Source organism: Moschus berezovskii, chromosome 6 (genome assembly GCF_049115385.1).
Source record: "Moschus berezovskii isolate FMDL1 chromosome 6, NW_MosBer_1.0, whole genome shotgun sequence".
NCBI classification, from domain to species: Eukaryota; Metazoa; Chordata; class Mammalia; order Artiodactyla; family Moschidae; genus Moschus; species Moschus berezovskii.
Genome location: NC_142465.1, coordinates 78420752 through 78443982, shown reverse-complemented (window position 1 = coordinate 78443982; position 23231 = coordinate 78420752). Strand labels below are relative to the sequence as shown.

At 44.0% G+C, this 23231-nt stretch overlaps 2 protein-coding genes across 7 annotated transcripts in view; both read right to left on the bottom strand.

Annotated features, from left to right (window-relative positions):
* TOM1 (target of myb1 membrane trafficking protein) overlaps positions 1-5476 on the bottom strand; it is a 40635-nt gene extending 35159 nt beyond the window's left edge. The window contains exon 1 of one of the 2 annotated variants that reach the window (XM_055394662.2): positions 3867-5476. In XM_055394662.2, coding sequence (XP_055250637.2) covers positions 3867-3918 — 52 coding nt within the window. In that variant the 5' untranslated portion in view covers positions 3919-5476. The remainder of the gene's footprint in view (positions 1-3866) is intronic. The other variant, XM_055394664.2, reaches the window with a different exon arrangement.
* A 2242-nt stretch (positions 5477-7718) lies between these two features.
* Positions 7719-23231, bottom strand: part of HMGXB4 (HMG-box containing 4) — a 33109-nt gene continuing 17596 nt past the window's right edge. For all 5 annotated transcript variants that reach the window (XM_055395327.2, XM_055395333.2, XM_055395332.2 and 2 more), the window contains 6 exons: positions 16828-16909; positions 15825-15889; positions 14704-14809; positions 14076-14245; positions 10352-10474; positions 7719-9599 (listed from right to left, as the gene is read on the bottom strand). In XM_055395327.2, coding sequence (XP_055251302.1) covers positions 9555-9599; positions 10352-10474; positions 14076-14245; positions 14704-14809; positions 15825-15889; positions 16828-16909 — 591 coding nt within the window. In that variant the 3' untranslated portion in view covers positions 7719-9554. The remainder of the gene's footprint in view (positions 9600-10351; positions 10475-14075; positions 14246-14703; positions 14810-15824; positions 15890-16827; positions 16910-23231) is intronic.

The following is a 23231-nucleotide window of genomic DNA, read 5'->3' as shown; positions in this document are numbered from 1 at the left end:
AACCCCCTCCACCCGCCTTCCCCTAGCAAAAACTCCTATATCTCCTGGCTCCTCCCTGACCTGTTTGGAACAGTCCCTCAGAGCTACCTGAGAGACTGCCTCCCGGGCTGTAGTTCTCAGTAAGGGCTCCAGACAAAACACAATTCTCAACTTTTAGGTTGTGCATATTCTTCAGTCGACAGTGGATTCTTTAGTGACCTGGAGGAGGAAATAGCACCCCACTCCAGTATTCTTGCCTGAGAAATCTCATGGACAGAGGAATCTGGTGGGCTACAGTCCATGAGGTCACAAAGAGTTGGACAGGACTCACTGACTGAGCACGACTGACCTGGAAACATTCATGGCCCAGCAAGCACCACAAGCAGAAAAGCTGGTCTATGGGTCAAACAATAACTCTGGCTGCTGGAGGGTTGGGTTGCTCCAAATTCCAAACAGGTGTTGACCAGCCAGAGGCAGAGTGGTGAGGGTGCAAGAGAGGACCTCAGTTCTGCAGGCAGAGAGACCTGGGTCTGGGTCCCGACTCTAGGAAGCTGGGAAACCTTGGGAAGTGACACTTTCCTTCAGACTTACTTTTGGTGACTTCAGGTCTGCACAAGCAAGGAGACCCCAAGACTGGATGGAACCAGAAGGCTGATGCCTAAGATTCCTGGAGCCCCACCTTGTTACCTCCCACGAACCAATCAGAAGAAAGTTCCAAACCCTGGAGTTCCACCCTCCTCCTAATTTTGCCTTTAGAAACTCCTCCCTGAAAACCAATGGCCTGTTGGGTCTTTTGAGTCTGCACAGCCCAATCTCCTTCCGTGGCCCTTGTAATAAACTTTTCTCGGCTCCAAACTCCCACTTTGGCGTGTTTGGCCTCACAGCACATCCAGCACACAAACTTGGGTTTGACAATAGGACTGCGATGCAAGTATGGCACCTGGTGTTTGCTCACAAACTGTTACTGTCCTTTTTTCCTTTCTTCTCTCCAGTAATGTGTCAGCATGACGCTAAGTACCTAGGGTCTGGATCAGTAAGATTCAGCATCTGCTCTCACAAAGCCTAGTCCAGCAGGGGAAACACATGCACAACTACTAACAGAAGGCCCCGGTGCTTTATTAGTGTGATGTTGGTGAAGATAATAAAAATGATGACGATGTTTCCTGCAAACTGACAACGTGCCAGGCCCTCTCCAGAGAGCTTCTCACTTCACTCTCACAACCACTCTGAGAAATGGATGCTGCCATAACCACCATTCCACCCAGGAAGCAGAGGCTCAGAGCCCAGAGGCAGACAGGGAGTGAGCCTGAGGAGCTAGGGTGATGGGAGGGCACAAAAGCGACGGCTGGATCTGAAGGGGTCAGCGAAGGCCTCATGGAGTAGGTGGTGGCGCCTGGAGCTTTGAAGGCGGCACTGGCAGCAGACATTCCAGGCAGGGGGAGCAGCAAGCAGAGAGGGGTGTGGATGGGTGACTGGAAACTTTCCGAATCGAGACACCGAGCTCTGATTTAAACATCAGGACCTACTGTGCGCAGCGCTGCACCCGGACAGGGTTCCACGCTCAACCGGGGGATGAAATTGGCCGGCTTGAGAAGAGATTATTTCAATCCTGCACTTTATAGAAATGCAAGCAGCGCATACAAGGTCATTAGTAATTACGGCTGATCAGGGCTGTTGCTCCCCCACACCCCAGGGGTGGGGGGTGGGGAAGAAAAGAAAAGGAATACTGAGGGTATGAACTCAAGCAGCAGACATTATTAATTTAATCGTACTTTTAGAACCTCTTCAGCTTTGGTTCAGATTTCAGGGACTCAGAGGGGTTCATCTCAGCTTTCCGACCACGTCACTGGGGTCTTGGGTGAGTCCTATTTTCCACCTTCCCTCTACTGGCCTCAGTCTCCAGTGTAGAGCGAAGGGGATGGGCTAGAATGGAGGTTTTCAATCTGGTGGCCACCTCAGATCTATAGTGACAAGCTCTGGGGGTGGAGCCCAGCCTTTGATGCTTTAGCAAGTCTTCCAGGGGATTCTGATGATAGCCCTGGAATAGAAGAGCGCCAGGACAAGGACTGTTCCTGCAGTAAAACATGGTCTGTGCTCCAAGGGACTAAGAGTTTAGTAGCACGCTCTTCGGATTGAATATTTCTTGCCCAAGGCAGGTAACGCTTCAGGGTTACGAAGAGAAGCTCTTTTCTTTTGACTACCTCAAGCTGGAGTCTCAACGAACTTTTCTAGAAAGCCTCAGGCATATTTGGCTAACTGTGAACCAGAATTTTTTTCTTTTTTGGGGAGTGGGTGGGTAGAAGTCTCAAACTTGACATGTGATAAAAGCAGAGGTTTCTGCAGTTGGAGAAATACAGACAAAAGATGAGCTGCCTTCTCTTTTCAGTTTCCAAACAATGACTCATCAGTGTGTATGTGTGTGTTTGTGTAGCAGGTGGGTGAGGGTCCTGAGAGAGCAACTGCCCCTCTCAGGTCCAGGAGCTTCCTGGTGTGTAAATTCTCTACTGACAGCATCCTCTTGAATACATTAGATTACAAAACCTCAAAAGAGCCACAAACAGCCTTCGGGGACGATTTCAACATAGAGATGGGTTAACAGACTTAAGTGATGTTTGACTTCTAAGACAGCAAGAACGAAAAGAATGTCTTGTCTAAAAGATCCAGTTTTCCCAGTCTGGACTTAAAACTAAAAATCATCAAAAAGATAGAGAGAGGCTTTCACAGTACTTCCCTAGGTTTATTCAGGCGAGGAAGCACACCCAGACTGTTCTGGAGAAGTGTCCGGGCCATGGCCTGTGGGTCCTCTCTGAATTGGTGGGCAGGAATGAGTGTCAGTGAGACCAACTGTCCAGCCATTCTCAGGATTTTGGAACCCTCACTTGGTGGTATCTCAGTAACCATAATAAGTATTACCACCTTCTTTTAGAGAGCATCTGCCACGTGGAAGGCACTAAATCCTTCACACTTATGAACGAGTTTAACCTACACAACAACCCCAAGGAGGCAGGGATCATTATTATCCCCTAATCACAGGAGAGGGATCCTCTCTACAGACAGCCAACGCCGCACCATTATAAGTCTCCGGTCAACAGGTGCCAAGAGAGTCAGGAGACCTGGGCTCTGAGTGAGCCTGTGTCTCGCCCAGAGGGCTTGGCCCTCCCCTCTGCTGAGAAATCAGGGAGGCCGAATCAGGTGGTTTCGAAGATCCCTTCCAGCTCCAAGTCTGAGACTCCCCGCGGTCTATTCGGTGCCGGCTGGTGAGGCGGCCACGGCCGGCAGTTCCTGAGGCTTTGGCCTGGCCTCCTCGTGGGGTGGGCTCCCCAGGGTCTAGCCCCGGCTTGGCGGAGGAAGGGCTCCCAGCCGCCTGCCCGCAATATGCCCGCCCGGCCGCCAAGTCCCAGCCTCTTGGTCCTTGAGAATGGACTTCCAGCCCTTCTCAGGTATCCGTGTTCGCAGGTCCAGACGAGCCAGGAAAGAAATGGCAAGAGCCCAGGTGGCGCAACCCGTGCGGGGGAGGCGACGACAGAAACCATCGAGGGACCCAAAGACGGCAAAAACCACGCAGTCCCTTTAACCCCCAAAACTTTCTGCCTAGATTAGCGACCCCAGCAGCTGCATATTGGCTGAGCCGCGGCCGCCCAGGCCCGCCTCCTCTCTTTATTTATTGGCTGCTGTGAGCATCCATAACAAGCCGAGGCTTCCTAGTGGACAGCGGCTTTTGTCAATCAAAGCGGGCGGGAGACAGGGCGGGGTCGGGTCTGCGAGAGACACGCCAGCCTCACTCCCCTCCCTCCGGGGTGTGTGACTCGGGACCTGGAGGTACCCCGGGGGGCCGGGGTCGAACGCGGAGTGCCGCGCTGGGGCTGCGCGGGGCCCCGGGGACTCACCGATGCGCTGTCCCACCGGAGAGCTGAACGGATTCCCCAGGAGAAAGTCCATCGCCACTGCTGCCGCTGCCACCCAGCCAGGGAATCAGCTGACAGCAACCGCCAGCGCCGCGGACCTGTCACGTGACGCGTTGGCCCGTCCTCGAGGAGGCGCGGCTGGGGCGGGGCAGAGGCAGTCTGGAGCCCAGTCGCAGGCACCGCCCCGGACGTGGAGTCAGCTCCCTGAGGCGGAGGGCGATGACCTCATTGCGGTTGACTCGGCGTCGGCGGACGTCACGCACTACGTAGGGCGACTGCGGACCAGGGGGCGTGGGGTTCGCTAAGCCACGCCCTCCATGCATTCTTAAGGATTTAGGGGCGTGGTCTTTGAGCTCTTCACATCTGGAAAACCCAATCTCAGACCAGGGAAATGACTTGGGTAGGGATTCGGGTCAGAAGGAGAAGGGGACGACAGAGGATGAGATGGCTGGATGGCATCACTGACTCGATGTACATGAGTTTGGGTAAACTCCGGGAGTTGGTGATGAAAAGGGAGGCCTGGCGTGCTGCGATTCATGGGGTCGCAAGGAGTCAGACACGACTGAGCAACTGAACTGAAGGTTACCCAGCAAGCAAGAGACCAAAGCTCTATCTCTTAGTCTAAGCCCCTGGGACCTCAGTATGACTACACACCCGCTGCTGGGGTTGACAACCTCTCTGGACTGTTGCCTTCCTACCCAGAGAGGACGCTTCCTGTTTGAGGCTGTCTCCTGGCTGCAAAATGCGTCATATTTGCAGCCCAGATTCCCTTGCCTCAAATAGGAGGCAAGGGCCAAGGGTTTTCGAGACCTTGACACTGAGAGACAACTCAGTGAATTGCAGCTAGTGATGAGCTAGACCTCAGGGTGGCAGAAAGCATACAAATGTTATGAGTGGGTCCTAGGACACACTTCTGCCTTTCATTTACGGTGTGATTCAAACAGCAGGCTTCCACTTTCTCTGAATTCTGGAATTAGATCAGGGACTTCTAACCTTTATTTTTTTAGGTCACAGGATCCTTTGAGAAATTGTCCAAAGTATTGAGAGTTTCTGAAGAAAAAAGGCAAGATAGAACTGTACCTTAGGGGTACAATTGTACCTCAGGGGTTTTGGGGTCCCTGAGGTACACCAGTGGACCCCAGGCTAAGAACCTCAAAGGCTTTCTCCAGCTTTGTAATTCAAAAATCTTCTTACATGTTCCATGTTCGCGTGTGCCATGTTTCAGCTCTGTCACTTACTCATTAGATATCTTATCTATTGGTTATATTTTTTTGCTTCTAATGACATGCACTCCAAAAGATACAATAACCACTGCTTTGGTAGTCTGAGCTACTGTGAGGTGCTTTAGTATTTATCGAACATATTTGTGAATTTTTAATTTGAAAGGCTAGTAAACTGCACAAATTTAGGATGCTGCTGCTAAATTGCTGCTGCTGCTGCTAAGTCACTTCAGTCGTGTCCGACTCTGTGTGACCCCATAGACGGAAGCCCACCAGGCTCCCCCGTCCCTGGGATTCTCCAGACAAGAACACTGGAGTGGGTTGCCATTTCCTTCTCCAATGTGTGAAAGTGAAGTCGCTCAGTCATGTCCAACCCTTAGCAACCCCACGGACTGCAGCCTACCAGGCTCCTCCATCCATGGGATTTTCTAGGCAAGAGTACTGGAGTGGCTTGCCATTGCCTTCTCTGTAAATTACAACTTTATCACTTCTGTATGTTAACTGTTTGAACAGTCAATAGGATCTGACATCTTTACTGTACAATATAAAAGCTTTACTGAAATCATGTACTCCTGTGCTTTGAAGTGTTTTAATAACGCTCATGAGACATGTTAGTACATGCCCAGTCCCCCAGTAGTCTAGATGCTCCTTGAGGCTGGGATGCTATGTCTGTTTCTCTCACTGTTGTCCAGCACGATGACTAACACTTGAAAATTTAAATTAGTAATGGCATTTAGTCTATAAAGGGGGGGTGTGCACTTATGACAATTTTCATGTCAGGTAGGTACCTTCCATGATTTTTCATTTAAGCATATTGCTTGTTAGTATGGAAAGTAGCATGATTTTCCTTTGGATTCTTCCATTAACCTTTAATATCCCTATGTTGGATGACTGGAAGTTCTTGCCTTCTTGCATCATTCTGGTTTGAAGTGATTACAGGCAGATCTTGGCTTTACTACAGAGAATAGAACAGCCGTAAGTTTTATCCTTCATGGTAAGAAAGCAGAAACAACCCACACACCCCCAAACAGGGAGTGACATTATATTAACTCCATGCAGACAGAAAGTTGTACAGCTATTAAATTAGAAATGGAAGTGTGTAGATTTTTTCAATACAATAAATAGTAACATAAATGGCAAACATTAAGTGCAGTACAAAACTATGTCTTCGAACTATTTCCTAACAGGGAACAAACTCATTTAGTAAATAGTCTGTTTTAATTTTTCCTTTTAAGCATTTTAGCAATATCAATATCAAATGCCTTACTATGGATAAAAATGTTGAAGTTCCTTAAGATTGACAATGCATAAATGTAATATAATTGATTATAACCTTTAAGTACTTTTAAACAAAAAAATTAAGATACTCTGCTTCCAAAATTTAAAGACCATAGTATGACAAGAAAAGTGAGGTCCCTATAGTAAAGTCCAGCTAGGACAAAAGAACATTTGGACAATGAAAAGTTCTGATAGTTTTCCTGCAATCACATTTGCTCAGGACTGCAGATAATGGAGAAGGATTCTGATGAATTACATACACAATTTAAATTTGAAAGTGGCTTGGGGTAGAAGAGAGCCTTGGCTTTGGGGTGTGCTGTTCCAGTGTGCTTATTCTGGCTTTGCCATTTACTTAGCTGTTTAAACCCAGGGAAAGTGCTTTCCTGTACCTGTCTGTCATTTGTAAAAGGGGATAATATTTATAAAGCTGGAGGATTAAGTGCAATAAAATATGCAAAGCACTCTCTTCATTCAGCAATATGGTGATCTCTTTCTTGCTGCCTCTCTGTAAGAAGTGAGCCTTACAGCCAATCATAATATTTTGCTATTTATGACTATTAACACCTTTTACCTTGAAAGATCTAATCTCACATATTAGGTGTTCACAGTATTACTAAACATACATGTCAGGCTGGCTGGCTGCAAGGCTTGGAGACAGAGAAGTGCCATTAACACTTTTATAGATGGGACTGCAGATACCTATAAAAATTAAGTGATTTATCCAATCCAGTGTAACTCAGCAAATCAGGACAATACTGAAACACATGATTTAGCACACAATTTGGATACCACTCTTATACAAGATTGACAGATATTTGACTTAGGCCAACAATGTAATGTGCATACAGTTTCATTTGCCCGTGAATACAGCTACACTTACAGAGCCACTGGCTTTGCAATTAGCAAAACAGAAGATAAAAATCCTCAATGTAAAAGTTAATAGAAACAGAGCAAGATGTTTGTTAGGAAGACAGCTTTGATCAGAAACTTGACTTCTATTCCAGATGGGCTGTTTTTTTTTTAAATGTGACAGACAGGTTTAAAATTTCATAGGAACTTTGGTTAGCCACAGGAAAAAGATAGCTGACACTGGACTACAAATATTAAAAATGTGATTTTTAATAATATAAGTACAAAATTTTATTTCTTTATACAACTGTAATGGGATTTGGATCAAACTGCTAGAATTTATTTAAAAAACAAAATAAAACAATGATATAAAAACTGCAAGAAGGTCTGAATCCAAAGTTTTTCCTCTAATAGTACCAAATACCACAAGGAACAGATTATTATACAAATGTGTACAAATTTTAAATACAAATACAATAGGGTTGGACTTTAAAGGAAAACAAAACAAAAAGCAGGCTCTCATCAGGACTCCGTTAATGTGTACAAATGACAATGGCAGGACTGACTGCTTTCTGTACTAATCCATCTCCGAGGCCCCTTCCTTGATACCCTGTGTCCAACAGGAACTGACGTGGGTAGAGAGGAGGTGTGTGACAAGTGCTGACACACGAAATCAAACCGGGATTTCTGCTCTTCGTAATTTTGGTTCCCAGACATCCCTGTTCCCTTCTGTCTCCCCAGTTCAATCTCAAAACTGCTCTGAGGTGAGAAAGGCATTCAGCAGCCAGAATACCTTTAAGGAACAGTCCTGTGACCACACGGATGGGAAGGATAGAAGGAAGGATGGAAGGAGTTAACAGGATGCAGGCTGGGGGCACTATCCTCAAAGATTGACTCTGATGCCTCAGTGCTCCATCCAGGCCAAGGGAAGCAAGCAGTCACCTCAGAGCTTGGTTTTGATGTGGACTCTTGCACCAAATTTAAAAACAACCCTGAAAGGCCAAACTGTTTTCTTTGGAACTGGGAACCAAAATCTGGTTCTTTGGAAATGAGGGCAGCTGGGAATGGTAACATTCCTTTTTATTTCACTTTCTTGACATTATTTAATTGTAAAGAACTAGGATCCCAACATAATGATTCCGTCTTGAGGCACGATACCTTAAAGTGTGGGTGATCTGGAGTTTGCAGAGGAGGCCAGAGGAAGGAGGGGAAGAAGAAATGACAAATCTAGTCTCTTCCACATGCTGTTGCTGGTGGAGGCTCTTGTTTTTAAATTATATATACAGAAATTTACAAGATAAATTAAAATCTAAGGGAGTTTAAAGAGTTAAATACACATAATTAAAACACATTCATACTCGCACATAAATAAACCTACATGAGAACACAGTACTTTTTTTTTTTTTTGCAATTCGCTTACGTGTGGAATGCGAAACGCCATGTATCTGGCCAGCAGGGGAGCTAATGAGAAGATCCCAGGAATTGGGCTGGGCAAAGCTCACCTTCCACATCCGCCCAACCACCAAGCGGCAGAACTGTGAGCTGAGCTGATGCTGCCCATGGAAGATACCAGCTCTTACTGCTGCAGACCAAGTGCTCCCGGTCAGCTCACAGACAGCCCGTGCAACTGGTGACACTGATGGCTTTACCCACTCCAGGGCTCACAAAACTCCTTGGCCCAGACAGAGGCTGCCAATGGTACCAATGATTACAATAAGTTTTGAGACGTGGACACCAATAGAGCAGGAATTGGAATGAACCCTCTACTAAGTTCACTTAGGCCATCACAGTAACTTTTAGATGGGAATGATGTTATCGCCTCCCACCTAGGTCACTTCAAGTTGAAAAGCTTTTATTTTCAGTTAACTGACGTCTTCCCATAATCTTTCCCATTACATTTCAGACTGTAAGACAGGTAAGGCAAATGGTCAGTGATGGGTCTGGAGGTACAACTGAGTTTGGAAAAAAATCACATTTTAGCCAACCTTACCGCGATGCACTAGGCATCCAAAACTAGCCCCCAGCCCCCAAGTTACATTGATTTTTAAGGCAGATTTATCCACCACAGGAGAAGAAAGAATTCCAAGCCCATATTCATGCCAAGGTTTCCTCTTGGCTAAACCTTTGCCATTTCATAAAATTATTAAAAGCAAAGTACTTACAGTCCTATGTATATATTTTACATTTTACATATATATATATGTGCATATATATAAAAATTTAAAACCTACACCCAGAGGCCAGTGAAGGGATCTGGAACAGTCACATACACACAAGCCAGCGACAGGGCAGGATAAGGTTTCTGTCCCAAGAGTCTTTGCTGTCACAGTCCAGGCATGATGTAAGCAATGTTGTCTAGTGTGTTTGACTGCAAAACAAGGGGACAAGTTTCAGTGGAAGAGTACTTTACCTTAGTTCCCTGAGACACATTTCTTTGTTTAGGGGAGAGGGATCAGAAAAGGAGTCTGGGGTTAGAGAAAATGGGCAGAGAGGATGGTATTCTGTTGTCTGTTATGCTGGAAGCTTTTCTGCTGACGTCTCCCATTAATCCTAGAAAAACAGTGGCAGCAGACTCCTGTACTCTTAATCTCTGGAAGAGCAAATAGGAAACACAGGAGGTGCAGTACCTTAGCGGCTACACTGCTTCTCTCCAAAGGAAAGATATCTTAGGAAATGGCGTGTTTGCGATTTCACTGAGGGTCCAGCGCACATTCAACAGTCAATGTCACATTCCGCTGGCTGACGGCAGTGCAGTATCCAGGAAGCCTTAAGAGCGTGTGCCTCTCAGGGCTCCCAAGGGTCTGCTGCTGCTAAGTCACTTCAGTCGTGTCCGACTCTGTGCGACCCCCTAGACGGAAGCCCACCAGGCTCCCCTGTCCCTGGGATTCTCCAGGCAAGAACACTGGAGTGGGTTGCCATTTCCTTCTCTAATGTGTGAAAGTGAAAAGTGAAAGTGAAGTCACTCAGTCGTGTCCGACCCTTAGCGACCCCACGGACTGCAGCCTACCAGGCTCCTCCATCCATGGGATTTTCTAGGCAAGAGTACTGGAGTGGCTTGCCATTGCCTTCTCCGCCCAAGGGTCTGGCCCCTCCTAAATCCCAGGAAACAAGGAAACTTACCAAGACCTGTTTGGGACAGCCATTCAACTCAGGTAGTTGTGTGGTCAGACACGCCAAGGGGCCAAGCGCACAGATGATGGAGTCCAGAAGCACGGACAAACTGCCGGACACAGCCACCATGCCCTGAAAGGGAGAGCGTGAAAGGAGGAGGTTGTGGCCCGCATCACACTCATGAAGCTCCCTCCAGGCCCTGGCTACTTCCTTGCATGGCTCTCTGAGTCTTGGGCAGTTCCAGGAAACTTGTGGCAGAAATGGAAGGTTTCTGCTTTGGTAACTCAATACATTCCAGGTTTCCTGTCTATATTCCTAACCCGTTGTATCCTCTGTGAGACCTTGGGTTGGTCACTTAGGAAGAGTGGGGGAGCGGAAACAACCCTACACTTAAAAATATTAAAAAAGGCCTCATCTATTGTGGAGAACTGCTGGCAAGACTTGTAGAGGTCATGAATGCAAAAGTTATTTTTCTCATGAACTCTACAAATATAGCTCAAATGTGATAACCACTCACTGTAGAACAACAGCAGGCTGCACAGTGGGGCAAGCTGAGCTTGTTCACAGTGAGCTATGCAGACTTATAAGACTGGTCACAATGTTATTGGGCTTTAGGTACTCAATTTTAAATGAGCAACTGTATAATGCTCCTTGAACTGTAGTAGCTTACTAATTTCAGGTGGCATACAGGTGAACATTAATCAGTTGATAATGCACATCCATTTTTCCAATGTACATTAGAAAAAAGATTAGAATACCACACTTGGATATCCAGGATATCACTGTGAAACCATGGATAGATTTATTTAAATAAAAACACACAGTAGATAACAGTATAAGTGGTCTGAGGAAAGTGCAAAATTGTAAGGTATATGCAAATGATTAAAGTCTGGGGAGAAGTGGATTAGAAGGGGAATTACTGCTTACTGCTGACACACTGTTGTTGTTTAGTCACTAAATTGTGTCCAATTCTTTGCAACCTTGTGGACTGTAGCCTGCCAACCTCCTTTGTCCATGGAATTTCCCAGGCAAGAATACTGGAGTGGGTGGCCATTCCTTTCTCCAGGGGATCTTCCTGACCCAGGGACTGAACCCTCATCCCCTACATTGGCAGGCAGCTTCTTTACCACTGAGTCACCAGGGAATTCCACTGCAGATACATATGGGGTCTCTCTTGGGGGTAGTGAGAACGATCTGGTATTAGTAGTAATGGAGCCAGAAATCTGTGCATATACTAAAAGCCACTGAATTCTACATTTTAAAAGGGTAAACTTTATGGTTGTTGCTGTGTTAGTCACTCGGTTACGTTCAACTCTTTGCAACCCCATGGACTGCAGGATGCCAGGCTTCCCTGTTCTTCATCATCTCCCGGAGTTTGCTCAAACTCATGTCCATTGAGTTGGTGATGCCATCCAACCATCTCTTCCTCTGTCGTCCCCTTCTCCTGCTTTCAATCTTTCCCAGCATCAGGGTCTTTTCCAGTGAGTCGGGCTCTTCACATCAGGTGACCAAAGAATTGTAGCTTCAGCGTCAGTCCTTCCAATGAATATTCAGGATTGCTTTCCTTTAGGATTCACTGGTTTGATCTCCTTGCAGTCCAAGGGACTCTCAAGAGTCTTCTCTAGCAGCACAGTTTGAGGGCATCAATTCTTCAGTGCTCAGCCTTTTTTATTGTACAGCTCTCACAACCATACATGACTACTGGAAAAACCATAGTACTGACTATACAGACCTTTGTCGGCAAAGTAATGTCTCTGCTTTATAATACACTGTCTAGGTTTGACATTGCTTTTCTTCCAAGGAGCAAGTAACTTTTAATTTCATGGCTACAGTCACTGTAACTTTTTAGGAAACATAAGAATATCTAAATATGAAAAATAAGTAAAGATCCCAGAATATTTTCTGCTAGAAATATCTATATCCATTCAAATATCCGAGCCTACCAGGAAGTGTCTGTTTTTGACACTTAAATTTTGAGAAATTAACCAAAGAACTTAGACAAAGCTTCATCTCTTGTGGCCTCTGGCGTTTTATTTGTTGAATAGTAATTCAACTTCCACATAAAAGCAAGTGGGTAGTTTTGTATTTCTACACTGATTTCTCAGCTTAAAAATGGCTTTAGGAACGGAGACTGATTTCTTTGCTGCAATGTCCTACTAGGACCCAGCGGAAACCTGAAATCCTGCACCACTGAGTTAGCCAGGGGGCAGTATGATTAGAAGTGGAATATGGTAACAGAAATGGAACATGACAATTTTGCAGGTTAAGTGATTTTGAAACTGAAGCTTAAAAGGACAAAGATCTCCTTAGGGTATACAACACTGTATAATGCAAGTGCAGAGTAATGAAGAACTTGGACACCTCAATCTCCCCGTTTGCTACCTATTTTCAAAGCTGTAGAGGAACTCTTACTCTCCTGGATAATATAACCTGTCTATTCAAAACCTTGATGGAAATGCACAGAAAAATCCTAACTCTCTTGGAAGTAAAAATGATAAAAGTTTCCATGGGATTTGGACTCATTTTTCAAAACTAAAAGTGAGTTGTAGGGTTATGTCAATTATCTCTCTATAAAACAGGGGGGAGGGAGAGGAAGTATCAGGGTAATTTCCCTTTGTGTCATTGTTTCAACAGAAAAGTATCAGTGTGAGCTCTGAGAGCCAGATTCCAAATCTCTAGGTGTTTCTATTACCATTCTTCTTCTTTAAAAAATTTTATTTCTTTTTAATTGGAGGATAATGGCTTTACAATGTTGTGATGTCTTCTTCTATACAACAGTGTGAATCAGTCACAGGTATACACATCTCCCTCCCTCTTGAACCTCCCCTATCCCGCTCCTTCAGGTTGTTACAGAGCACCAGGCTGAGCTCCCTGTGTTGCAGAGCGGCTTCCCACTGGATGTCCATTTTATGCGTGGTAAGGCGGGTACTGCAATTCTACTTCCTCAATCTGTCCCACCCTCTCGTTTACCTGCTCTGTTCGCAGGTCTGCTCTCTATGTCTGCGTCTCTATTCTTGCCTGCAAACAGGTTCATCAGTAACATTTTTCTAGATTCCATATATATGCATTAATAAATGGTGTTTGTTTTTCTGATGTACTTCACTCTGTATAACAGGCTTTAGGTTCATCATCTCAGTACAACTGACTCAAATTCATTCCTTTTTATAGGTGAGTAATGTTTCACTGGGTGTTCATTGGAAGGACTGATGCTGAAGCTGAAACTCCAATACCGTGGCTACCTCATGCGAAGAGTTGATACCGTGGCCACCTCATGCGAAGAGTTGACTCACTGGAAAAGACTCTGATGCTGGGAGGGATTGGGGGCAGGAGGAGAAGGGGATGACAGAGGATGAGATGGCTGGATGGCATCACTGACTTGATGGACTGAGTCTGAGTGAACTCCAGGAGTTGGTGATGGACAGGGAGGCCTGGCGTGCTGTGATTCATGGGGTTGCAAAGAGTTGGACACGACTGAGTGACTGAACTGAATGTTTCACTGTATATGTACCACAACTTCTTTATCCATTCATCTGTCACTGGGCATCTAGGTTGCTTCCATGTCCTGGCTACTGTAAACAGTGCTACAATGAACATTACCACCCTCTTTATCACTGTATCCTGAGTACCTGATATAACACAGCATACAGCAGTCTCTCACTGCGTGTATGTGGAACGAGCACATGGATCCAGACTGTACCAGCAGCTGGAGTCTTGCTGCTGATGGTGCCCTTACCTCAGTTTCCTGCAGGCGGTGTCCGATGAGGCTCAGGGACTCTCCCAGCAGCTGGAGGTGAGCAGCCACATCAATGGGCTCTGTCTCAGGAGCTTTGGCTGGCGAGGCAGGTAACAGCATGGTGGTGGGTGGGGATTTCTTCTGGGGTGACAGTACTCCCATAGAAGAAGCTGAGAACAGAGAAGAAACAGAGAGATAAAGCTTGCTCAGGGCCCTGAACCACAAAACTCTTCTTCCCGGTTTTCCCTTTTTATGAACTCCACCAGGCATATGCTAAAACTGTAGACTGTGGGTCGGATCGGGTTAATACCATACTTTGTATGGCCTGTAAGCTAAGAATGATTTTAGATTTTTAAATGGTTGTCGTAGAAGAAATAAAGAAAAATACATGACAGAGAATGCATATGGATCTCAGACCTAAAATATGTATTCTCTGGTCCTTTACAGAAAAGTTTGCTGACTTCTCCCTTAAAATTTTCTAAATATTGGGGGCAACTTTTAATATCTGGTATCTGGATATCAAGGTCTGCTTCTAACATAGGCCACTCTCCCCATTTCTTGGTAAAGAGGCAAAATTTACAGAGTTGTGGGGAAGAGAATGAAAAGAGGAGAAGGATGTGGTCATTACCTTTCACTTTCATGGAACCTTCTGAGCTGGATGCTTTTCTTTTCACAGTTGTAGCTTCTGCTTTGTTCTGTTTGTGTTGTAGATACTGAGCTTTTTGCTTCCAAACCTGCAATCAGATCAGGGCAAAAATAAATTTCAAAGGGCAAAAAACTGAAAGGGAAAGCAGTCATGGAAGAACAGAATGAAGAAAAGAAAGGGAACAGTGGAGGGGAGCAGACGGAGGATTGGTGTTTATTTTTAAGCTGGAAGGTCACTGCACAGGCTTCAGGCAGTGGTGACGGCTGCATCTCAGGAGAGGACTAGGCACATCCTTCAGTGCTAACGGTCAGATGGCAGCATTCACTCTGCGATCACTCTAACTAAGGCTGGAATGTAAAATCACAGAAGAAACCTCTGGCTCACCCTTATGTCCATCTGGTTTAAATATTTCTTCTAATCTGTCAGTTGGCAACAGCAACAGTAGGATCACAATGACACAAAACCCAGAAACTAAAGATAATCTACCTGGGTGAAAAATATATGTCATTTCACCTAGATGAGCGGTACCTTAAAGAAAGCAAAATGGAAATTCTAATTCCTAGACCACCTTCATATCATCTAACTGGAAAGTGACTGTGAGTGATTCACGTATGACTATTTATCACTGTCTTGTTCGTGTTTTGATAGGGCAGTATATTAAGGTTGCTGAGAAAAAAAATTAGATGATGTTAGAAGACAGCCTCCCTGCAGCTAAATCCTCACCTAGAGTGAACTGGCACCAACTTGTTCGCTGCCCTCTAAGCCATCTTCCACCAATCTGTAATTTTTCTTTTTTTTTCTATTTTCAGTGTTTGGAATTTCAGGCTTCCCCATTGGCTCAGAGGTAAAAGAATCTGCCTGCCAATGCTGGAGACATGGGTTTGATTCTTGGGTCAGGAAGATCCCCTGGAGAAGGCTATGGGAACCCACTCCAGTATTCCTGCCTGGGAAATCCCATGGACAGAAGAGCCTGGTGGGCTACAGGCCATGGGGTTGCAAGACTCGGACATGACTGAACAACTAAACAACAACAACATAGGAGGATTACACACTTTGGGAAGAACACAGCAATGAAAAATGTGTCTGTAATAAAGTCTGCTTACCAGTTTGTCCTTCTCTGGCAACTGCTTCCACACCTCAGCCAGTTTTTTACTCAGTTCCCCAAAATCTGGCACAAAAGAGTAAAAAAAAAACCAGGAAAACTCAATATAGTAAAGGTTTAACCATAAACAAAACAGAAGGCTGATAAGAACAAAAACTAGGAAGAGGGTTTTGAAGATCAGATTTAAATAGCACACGATTCTTTCAGAAAACCAAACCAAACCCCACCACTTCCCTTGGGTCTTTTATAGAAGGAAGGAGCTGTTTGGGTCGCTATGAGACAAGCTCAAAATCTCACACATCTACTCTTTAAGGATTTATGCCTGAAGCATCATATTGGTATCTTTTAATATGATCCCATGAAACATGGCTTATCTACTTAAAGAAAAAATGTTATGTAGAATTTGATAAGAAATGTTAGGTTTTTACCAAATTTTTGAGAGCTCAGAAACAAAGGACAATTTCCCTAGAGCAGCTCAGAAGAAATCTTTCAGATGTGTGACACTGTGGTCCCCACATTGGAGAGCAAGCTCACACTTCATAAAGCACATCCGAGTCTTTTCTGATGCTTCATGTGGGCCTCACAACAGCCCTGGTGTGAGGGTTGAGAAGCTAGTCCACATGCTAGGCATATGAGATTTGTAGATGTTACCTGACTTGTCCAAGGGCTGAGGTATAGTATTCTCACCTTACCAACTTCTGATATAAAGACAAATAATGAACAGTGTAATATGTCATCTCACTCCAACTCCATACCCAAGAGGCAGTTTAAGGAAAAGGTCAACTGTAGAATCTTGGAAAGAAACAACTGTATGTTTACATACTGTGCTTTTGGACGGGGTGTACTAAGACAGAATCTAAAGTGACTTGTACAGTAGAGGAGAGAAATGAGATTTGTGTCCTTTTCAGACCATGGGAGGAACTTTGCCTGCTGATTGGATTAACTGCCTTGCTTCAAAGATACAAACGGAAAGTAAGAACACTAAAAATGAGAAATGTTCTTACCTATGCCTGGATGGTCAGCCACAATGGTTACACGGTACTCCTTGCAGAACACTTGGTAGGCCGACATGTTCTTCTTTTTTGGCTAGTACCACATAAAAATAGAATAGGGTAAGACTTAATTAGAAGCCAAGTTGAACAACTTTGCGTCTATGAGAACAAAACAGAAAAGTGATCTGCACTTTTTCCTCAAGGGTCCTAAACTGCCAACCAGCTTTCCTTAAACAGGATAATTATTAAACATGTTACTATGACTCAGAGATGAGTATCAGTTTTACTTGTAGAAGATAAAAACCAGATGCTGATTTTTAGATTTTTTAGGTTGTTGCAGCTACTTGATAATTGTTTGTAAAGCTCTGCATTCATCCTATAAATGTTACCTAATTCTTTTAGAATTAAGTACTAAGCAAATCTTTACCTCTCCTGGGGTATCTATTCTTCATCTTTGAAAATAAGAACCACATAACTTTCCTTTACTTTGGGGCTAGAAAATCAAGAGCCAAATTTATGTTCATATTGTGCCTCTGGTTTTCATTTCTTCTTCTTTGTTTTGGTTCTGCAGCATGTGGGATCCTAGTTCTCCAACCAGGGATCGAACCTGCGCCCCCTGCATTGGATATGCAAAGTCTTTAACCACTGGATCACCAGGGAAGTCCCTGGCTTTGATTTCAAACCTTAAAATTTTCTTGATCTTGCTTTGACTGTCACTTGTAGTTTATTGTTATTTTATTATTCACATTCTTGTGAAATAATCAAAGATTATTTCATCTTGTGGTCCAAGGTGAAAAGTAAATAAATAACTGAGGACAATTCTTTGGTACTCAACGTATGATGAACCTCTTTCACATCAACAAAGTGCTCTGTACTACCTGAAGTATGTTTATGCTTCACTGAATTATGACAATTCGAAAAGCAACACAGGATTTTTGAGAAACAAGCTTTTAAAACCAACGAAGTATATACAAAACAGAAGCTATTATACATTACTATGCATTCCATTTTACAATTATCCATAAACTTGGAAGAAAAAAGTTTTCCTACCTGAAAAGGCACATTAGATAGCACCTGTCCAAACCCTTCACTTTGAGGATGAAGAAAAGGAAACTCAGAAAAATAGTGACTTGTCTGGGTTCTGCAGCTATGCCGGTTGTAACACCAGAATGGCTACGACCAAGGCACCTGACCTTTAGGGTTATGCACTATGGGCCAAGGAAAAAAAATACATTGCTCCCTTACAGAAAAAGTTACTATTTCAGAATAAAAGATTATCCATTTATGATTTTTATCTAATATACTGAGATGTTTTCAGTCTGGCTTTCCTTACAACCTCATTTGTAAGTATCAAAATGTGCTGATTGGTCCTCCACCTCCTTCCAAGATAGTCCTTTCTGGTCCTGCAAGTTATTATACTGACGTGAATGTTTGGGGCTTTAAAAGCTGCTGGAAACTTTTGTTTGCCTCAAGAGTCAGATTTTACAACCAAAACAAAACAACAAACGACACAGTCCCTGTCTCGTGACTTCAGAGCTGCACCTTGTTTAAAACGAAGTCTAATCACGCACTTTGGGTTCACCGGACTTAATTCTTGTTTTCATAAAACCACTATCCTCAAAGACCAAAGGCTAGCCAACACTTTTGTTATTGTTAAGTCGCTCAGCTGTGTCCAACTCTTTGTGACCCTATGGACTGCAGCATGTCCGGTTTCCTTGTCCTTCATTATCTCCTGGAGTTTGCTCAAACTCAAGTCCATTGAGTCGATGATGCCATCCAACTATCTCATCCTCTGTCGCCCCCTTCTCCTCCTGCCCTCAATCTTTTCCAGCATCAGGGTCTTTTCCAGTGAGTCAGCTCTTTGCATCAAGTGGCCAGACCACTGAAGCTTCAGCTTCAGCATTAATCCTTTCAATGACTATTTAGGGTTGATTTCCTTTAGGATTGACTGGTTTGATCTCACTGTCCTAGGGACTCTCAAGAGTCTCCTCCAGCATCATGGTTCGAAAGCATCAATTCTTCAGAGCTCAGCCTCCTTTATGGTCCAACCCTCACATCCATACATGACTACTGGAAAAACCACAGCTTCAACTATATGGACCTATGTTGGCAAAGTGATGTCTCTGCTTTTTAATATGCTGTCTAGGTTTGTCATAGCCAACGCTTAAGACAATAAAAATAGCTGTGTGACAGCTCTGACTTGAATTCCCAAAGGAATTCTGAAACCATTTTTTTTAAAAAAAGATTTTCTTGATGTCTTTATTGAATTTGTTACAATATTGTTTCTGTTTTATGTGTTGGTTTTTTGGCCCCAAAGCATGTGAGATACCAACTCCCCGACCAGGGATCAAACCCATACCCTCCCCATGGGAAGGCGAAGTCTTCACCACTGGACCGCCAGGGAAGTCCCTGAAACCATTTTTGAAGAATGGAAACAACCCTGAGACATCTCCCAAAGTACCTGTTTTGAATGAGATAGCACTTCTTTGGCTATAAAAATTATGGCATGTTTGTTATAAATTTACCTTCAAAAATTTCAGACCAACCTTTAAAAACAGCTTATTCATAGGACTGACATTTGGCCATATTATAAAACTTGTAAGGAGTTTTAACAATGTTTCCTTAGACAAGTTATAGGACTGTGAAAGGTTATTGCCCTCTATTTCACAAGGCTATCTATAGCTATAACATAAAACTAAAATGACTTTTATAGAATGAATCACAACTCTTACTCAATACACTAGATCCAAGTCCACATCCGGAAGAAAGGAGTTCCTCTCATAAGGACTTTATTTAATTGTGTAGAAAATAAACCTGCATTTTTTGAGTACCTGTACTGGGTATCAGTTCAGTTCAGTTCAGTTGCTCAGTCATGTCCGACTCTTTGTGACCCCAAGAATCACAGCACGCCAGGCCTCCCTGTCCATCACCAACTCCCAGAGTTCACTCAAACTCACCTCCATCGAGTCGGTGATGCCATCCAGCCATCTCATTCTCTGTCGGCCCCTTCTCCTCCTGGACCCAATCCCTCCCAGCATCAGAGTCTTTTCCAGTGAGTCAACTCTTCGCATGAGGTGGCCAAAGTATTGGAGTTTCAGCTTTAGCGTCAGTCCTTCCGATGAACACCCAAGACTGATCTCCTTTAGAATGGACTGGTTGGATCTCCTTGCAGTCCAAGGGACTCTCAAGAGTCCTCTCCAGCACCACAGTTCAAAAGCATCAATTCTTCTGCACTCAGCTTTCTTCACAGTCCAACTCTCACATCCATACATGACCACTGGAAAAACCATAGCCTTGACTAGACGGACCTTGGTTGGCAAAGTAATGTCTCTGCTTTTTAATATGCTATCTAGGTTGGTCATAACTTTCCTTCCAAGGAGTAAGCGTCTTAATTTACTGGGAATGTGAGTAGTTAAAGAGGATGAGCTTTTGAAGCCCAGATCATATTCTAAGGCAGTCAAACAGCATAAAATGGTGGAAAACTTTTGAAACATAAAGTTCGAAGGGTCACCATCTTTTCTCAGCTTCACCTTATACTAACGATTTGATCCTGAATAAAACACAGAAGTGGATAGTTCTTCTGACATGTGATATTAAAAGTATTTCAGTGGCAAAGAAGGAAAAGCAGAGACTAACAAGGAGGAGATTGCAAAGGAAACAAAGTAACCCATCAAAGTACTCTGTCATTCATTTCTTAATATTTACTGAAATATGCCAGACATTGGGAATATAGCCAAGAACCAGACACAGAATCTGACAGATAAATGTATCATCATAATACAATGTGACAACATTATAGGGGAAGTACTGTCTGCTACAGGAATATGCGCCTCACTAATCAGGGAGTTGAAGAAGGTCCTCCTTTCTGGAGGAAAGGACATTTAACTTAGACCCTAAAGCTGGGTAGAATTAGCCAGGTGAAGAGTGGTACAAGTGTTCTAGGCTCTCAGCGTGGTGACACTCATCAGAGAGCGAGGTAGGAGAGAAACAGGAAGTGCTCAGAGATGGATGCCATGTAAACTGTACTGAAGAGTAAGGGTTCTCTCTGAAAGAGGCAACTATTTCAAGAAGGAAGTCACAACGTCAGACTGCAATTTATGACAATGGAGAATGGACTGGAGAAGAGCAAGAGGGGAGGCAGGGAGTCCTGTGGAGGTGAGAAGGCTGCTGCGGGAGCACCCAGGAGGGATGGATGAAGGCCCATGGCCAAGACAGCGGGGTTGGAGAGAAGCAGGTCAATTGAAAGGGAGGGAAAAGGTAACAGGATTTATCAGACCCAATGTGGCAAAAGAAAAAGACCCTGGGCTTTGGGGGCCGATAGAGCTAGGTTAGAATCCTGACTATAGTTTCCCTGTAAGTAAAACCTGGATGATACCACTGAGCTTGAATAATACTATTTCCAGAAGTGGGAATTCATCAGAGTTTGACACTTCAGGAGGTACTCCATCATGTTATCTCTGTGGTAGGCAGGATCTTAAGATGGCAGCCAAGATTTCTGCCCCTCTGGTGGACATGCCTTGTAAAGTGCCCTCCCTTGACTGTGGGCAGTTCCGGTGAATTCCAGAGGGGATTTTTTTGCTATTAATTAAGGTTCCTAAGAACTTGTCCAGATGTAATTAAGGTTCCGAAGTGAATTGAATCCGAGTGAATCAAAGAGAGATTTTCCTGAGTGGGCCTTATGTTATCCAGTTCAGTTCAGTTGCGTTTGACTCTTTGTGACCTTAAAAGAGGTGAGACCCAACAGGAGACACTCCCCTGCTGGCCCTGAACTTGGAGACAAGTTTCCATGAGTTCTACAATTGAAAGGAACTGAATGCTGCCAACAACCTGGCAGAGGACCTCTAGCCTCAGCTGAGAACCCAGTTCTAGCCAACACGTGGATTGTGAGAAATGGAACAGAGGGTCCAGAGGAGCCCTGGCTGGACTTCTGATCTATAGGATGGTGAGGTGATATTAACAAATGGATACTGTGGTAATTTGTTATGCCGTAATAGAAAAGTTAATTTCTATTCCCTCTATTTTTTTTTTTTTTTAACAATAGAAGTTGTAGCATCCAAAAAGCCAATATGAGTTTTCTTAAAAATAGAAATTCTGGTGAAGGGGGATAGGGTGAATCCATCTTACTTAAATCAGACAAAGAACACAGTGGCAAGGCCTTTAAACATTTCATTTAAATGGTAAAGGTTTCAGTTTTAGTATTCTTCTGATGAAGCCAGTCCTGTTCAGAGATGCTACAGGAGTAAGTTCTGGGTGCTGTATCTCCTTTATTAACTTAGTAGCAGCCGTGTTCTAGTCCTTTCAGATCTCCCTTTATTGGGCTCAAGATAAAATGAAGTGGCATTACAGAGAAAGATATGAGTTCACAGTTCTATATTTGGCCATGAGAGAGAGGGAGCTATGGACTGATTAGTCTGGGTGACTCTGCTCTGAGAACCCAGTCCTTGGAGCGAGCGTGACAGAAAGCATAAATCTGCTTTCCTTAGACAGTTCCTGTATGTCTCTCTCAGTGTGAGCACCTCGCTACCCAAGGGTGAGTCTGATGTTGGAGCTGACATAATTATGGCTTCTCAATACACATCAATGACTTCATCTGGTAAAGAATGGGCTGACATTCTGTTGGACTGAGCATCTACTGGCCTTCAGCTTTCCTAAGGGATTTTCAAGGGAAACTCTTAACAATTTTCACCTTATGTGCTGACCTTAGAACCCAACCTTTGTGTTATAAGATGCAACTCCAGCCTAAGGATCCAAAGTTTGGAATTCAAACTTGAGGGTTAAATTTTTTTCCAGGGCATAGCCATTTTTTTTTCTAAATTAACAGTCAGAAATAACACAAATAATGGATGATCTCTGGACAAACAAAACATTTCCATATGCTTCTAAATGCAAGGCCAGTAATTTCACCCTAGAAATTTTTTTCTGCTGCCCCGCACAGTATGTTAGAATCTTACATCCCCATCAAGGATTGAACCTAAGGCCCCTGTACTGAAGCTTAGTCTTAACTACTGGATCCCCAGGTAAGCCCACACCCTAGATTTTTTATTTTTATAGTATAAATAGGATTTTAATATATTCAAGTTTAGCACTTGATATTTACAATAAATCACCACCCCTCCCCAACTCCCAAACTGGTAATGGAGAAGGAAATGGCAATCAATTCCAGAGTTCTTAACCTGGGAAATCCCATGGACAGAGGAGCCTGGCGGGCTACAGTCCATGGGGTCACAAAGAGTCAGACACGACTTAGCAACTAAATAACAAACCGGTAAACCTTTTTTTTTTCACTTATTATACAAATATTCAATCCTTCTCTCTACCCCCAAAATCTTGTGACTCATAGTGGTTACATCTGGAATAACTGTGGGCTCTCCTTTAACAAAATGTTAACACTTCGAGGAAAACTTGGATACTTTATT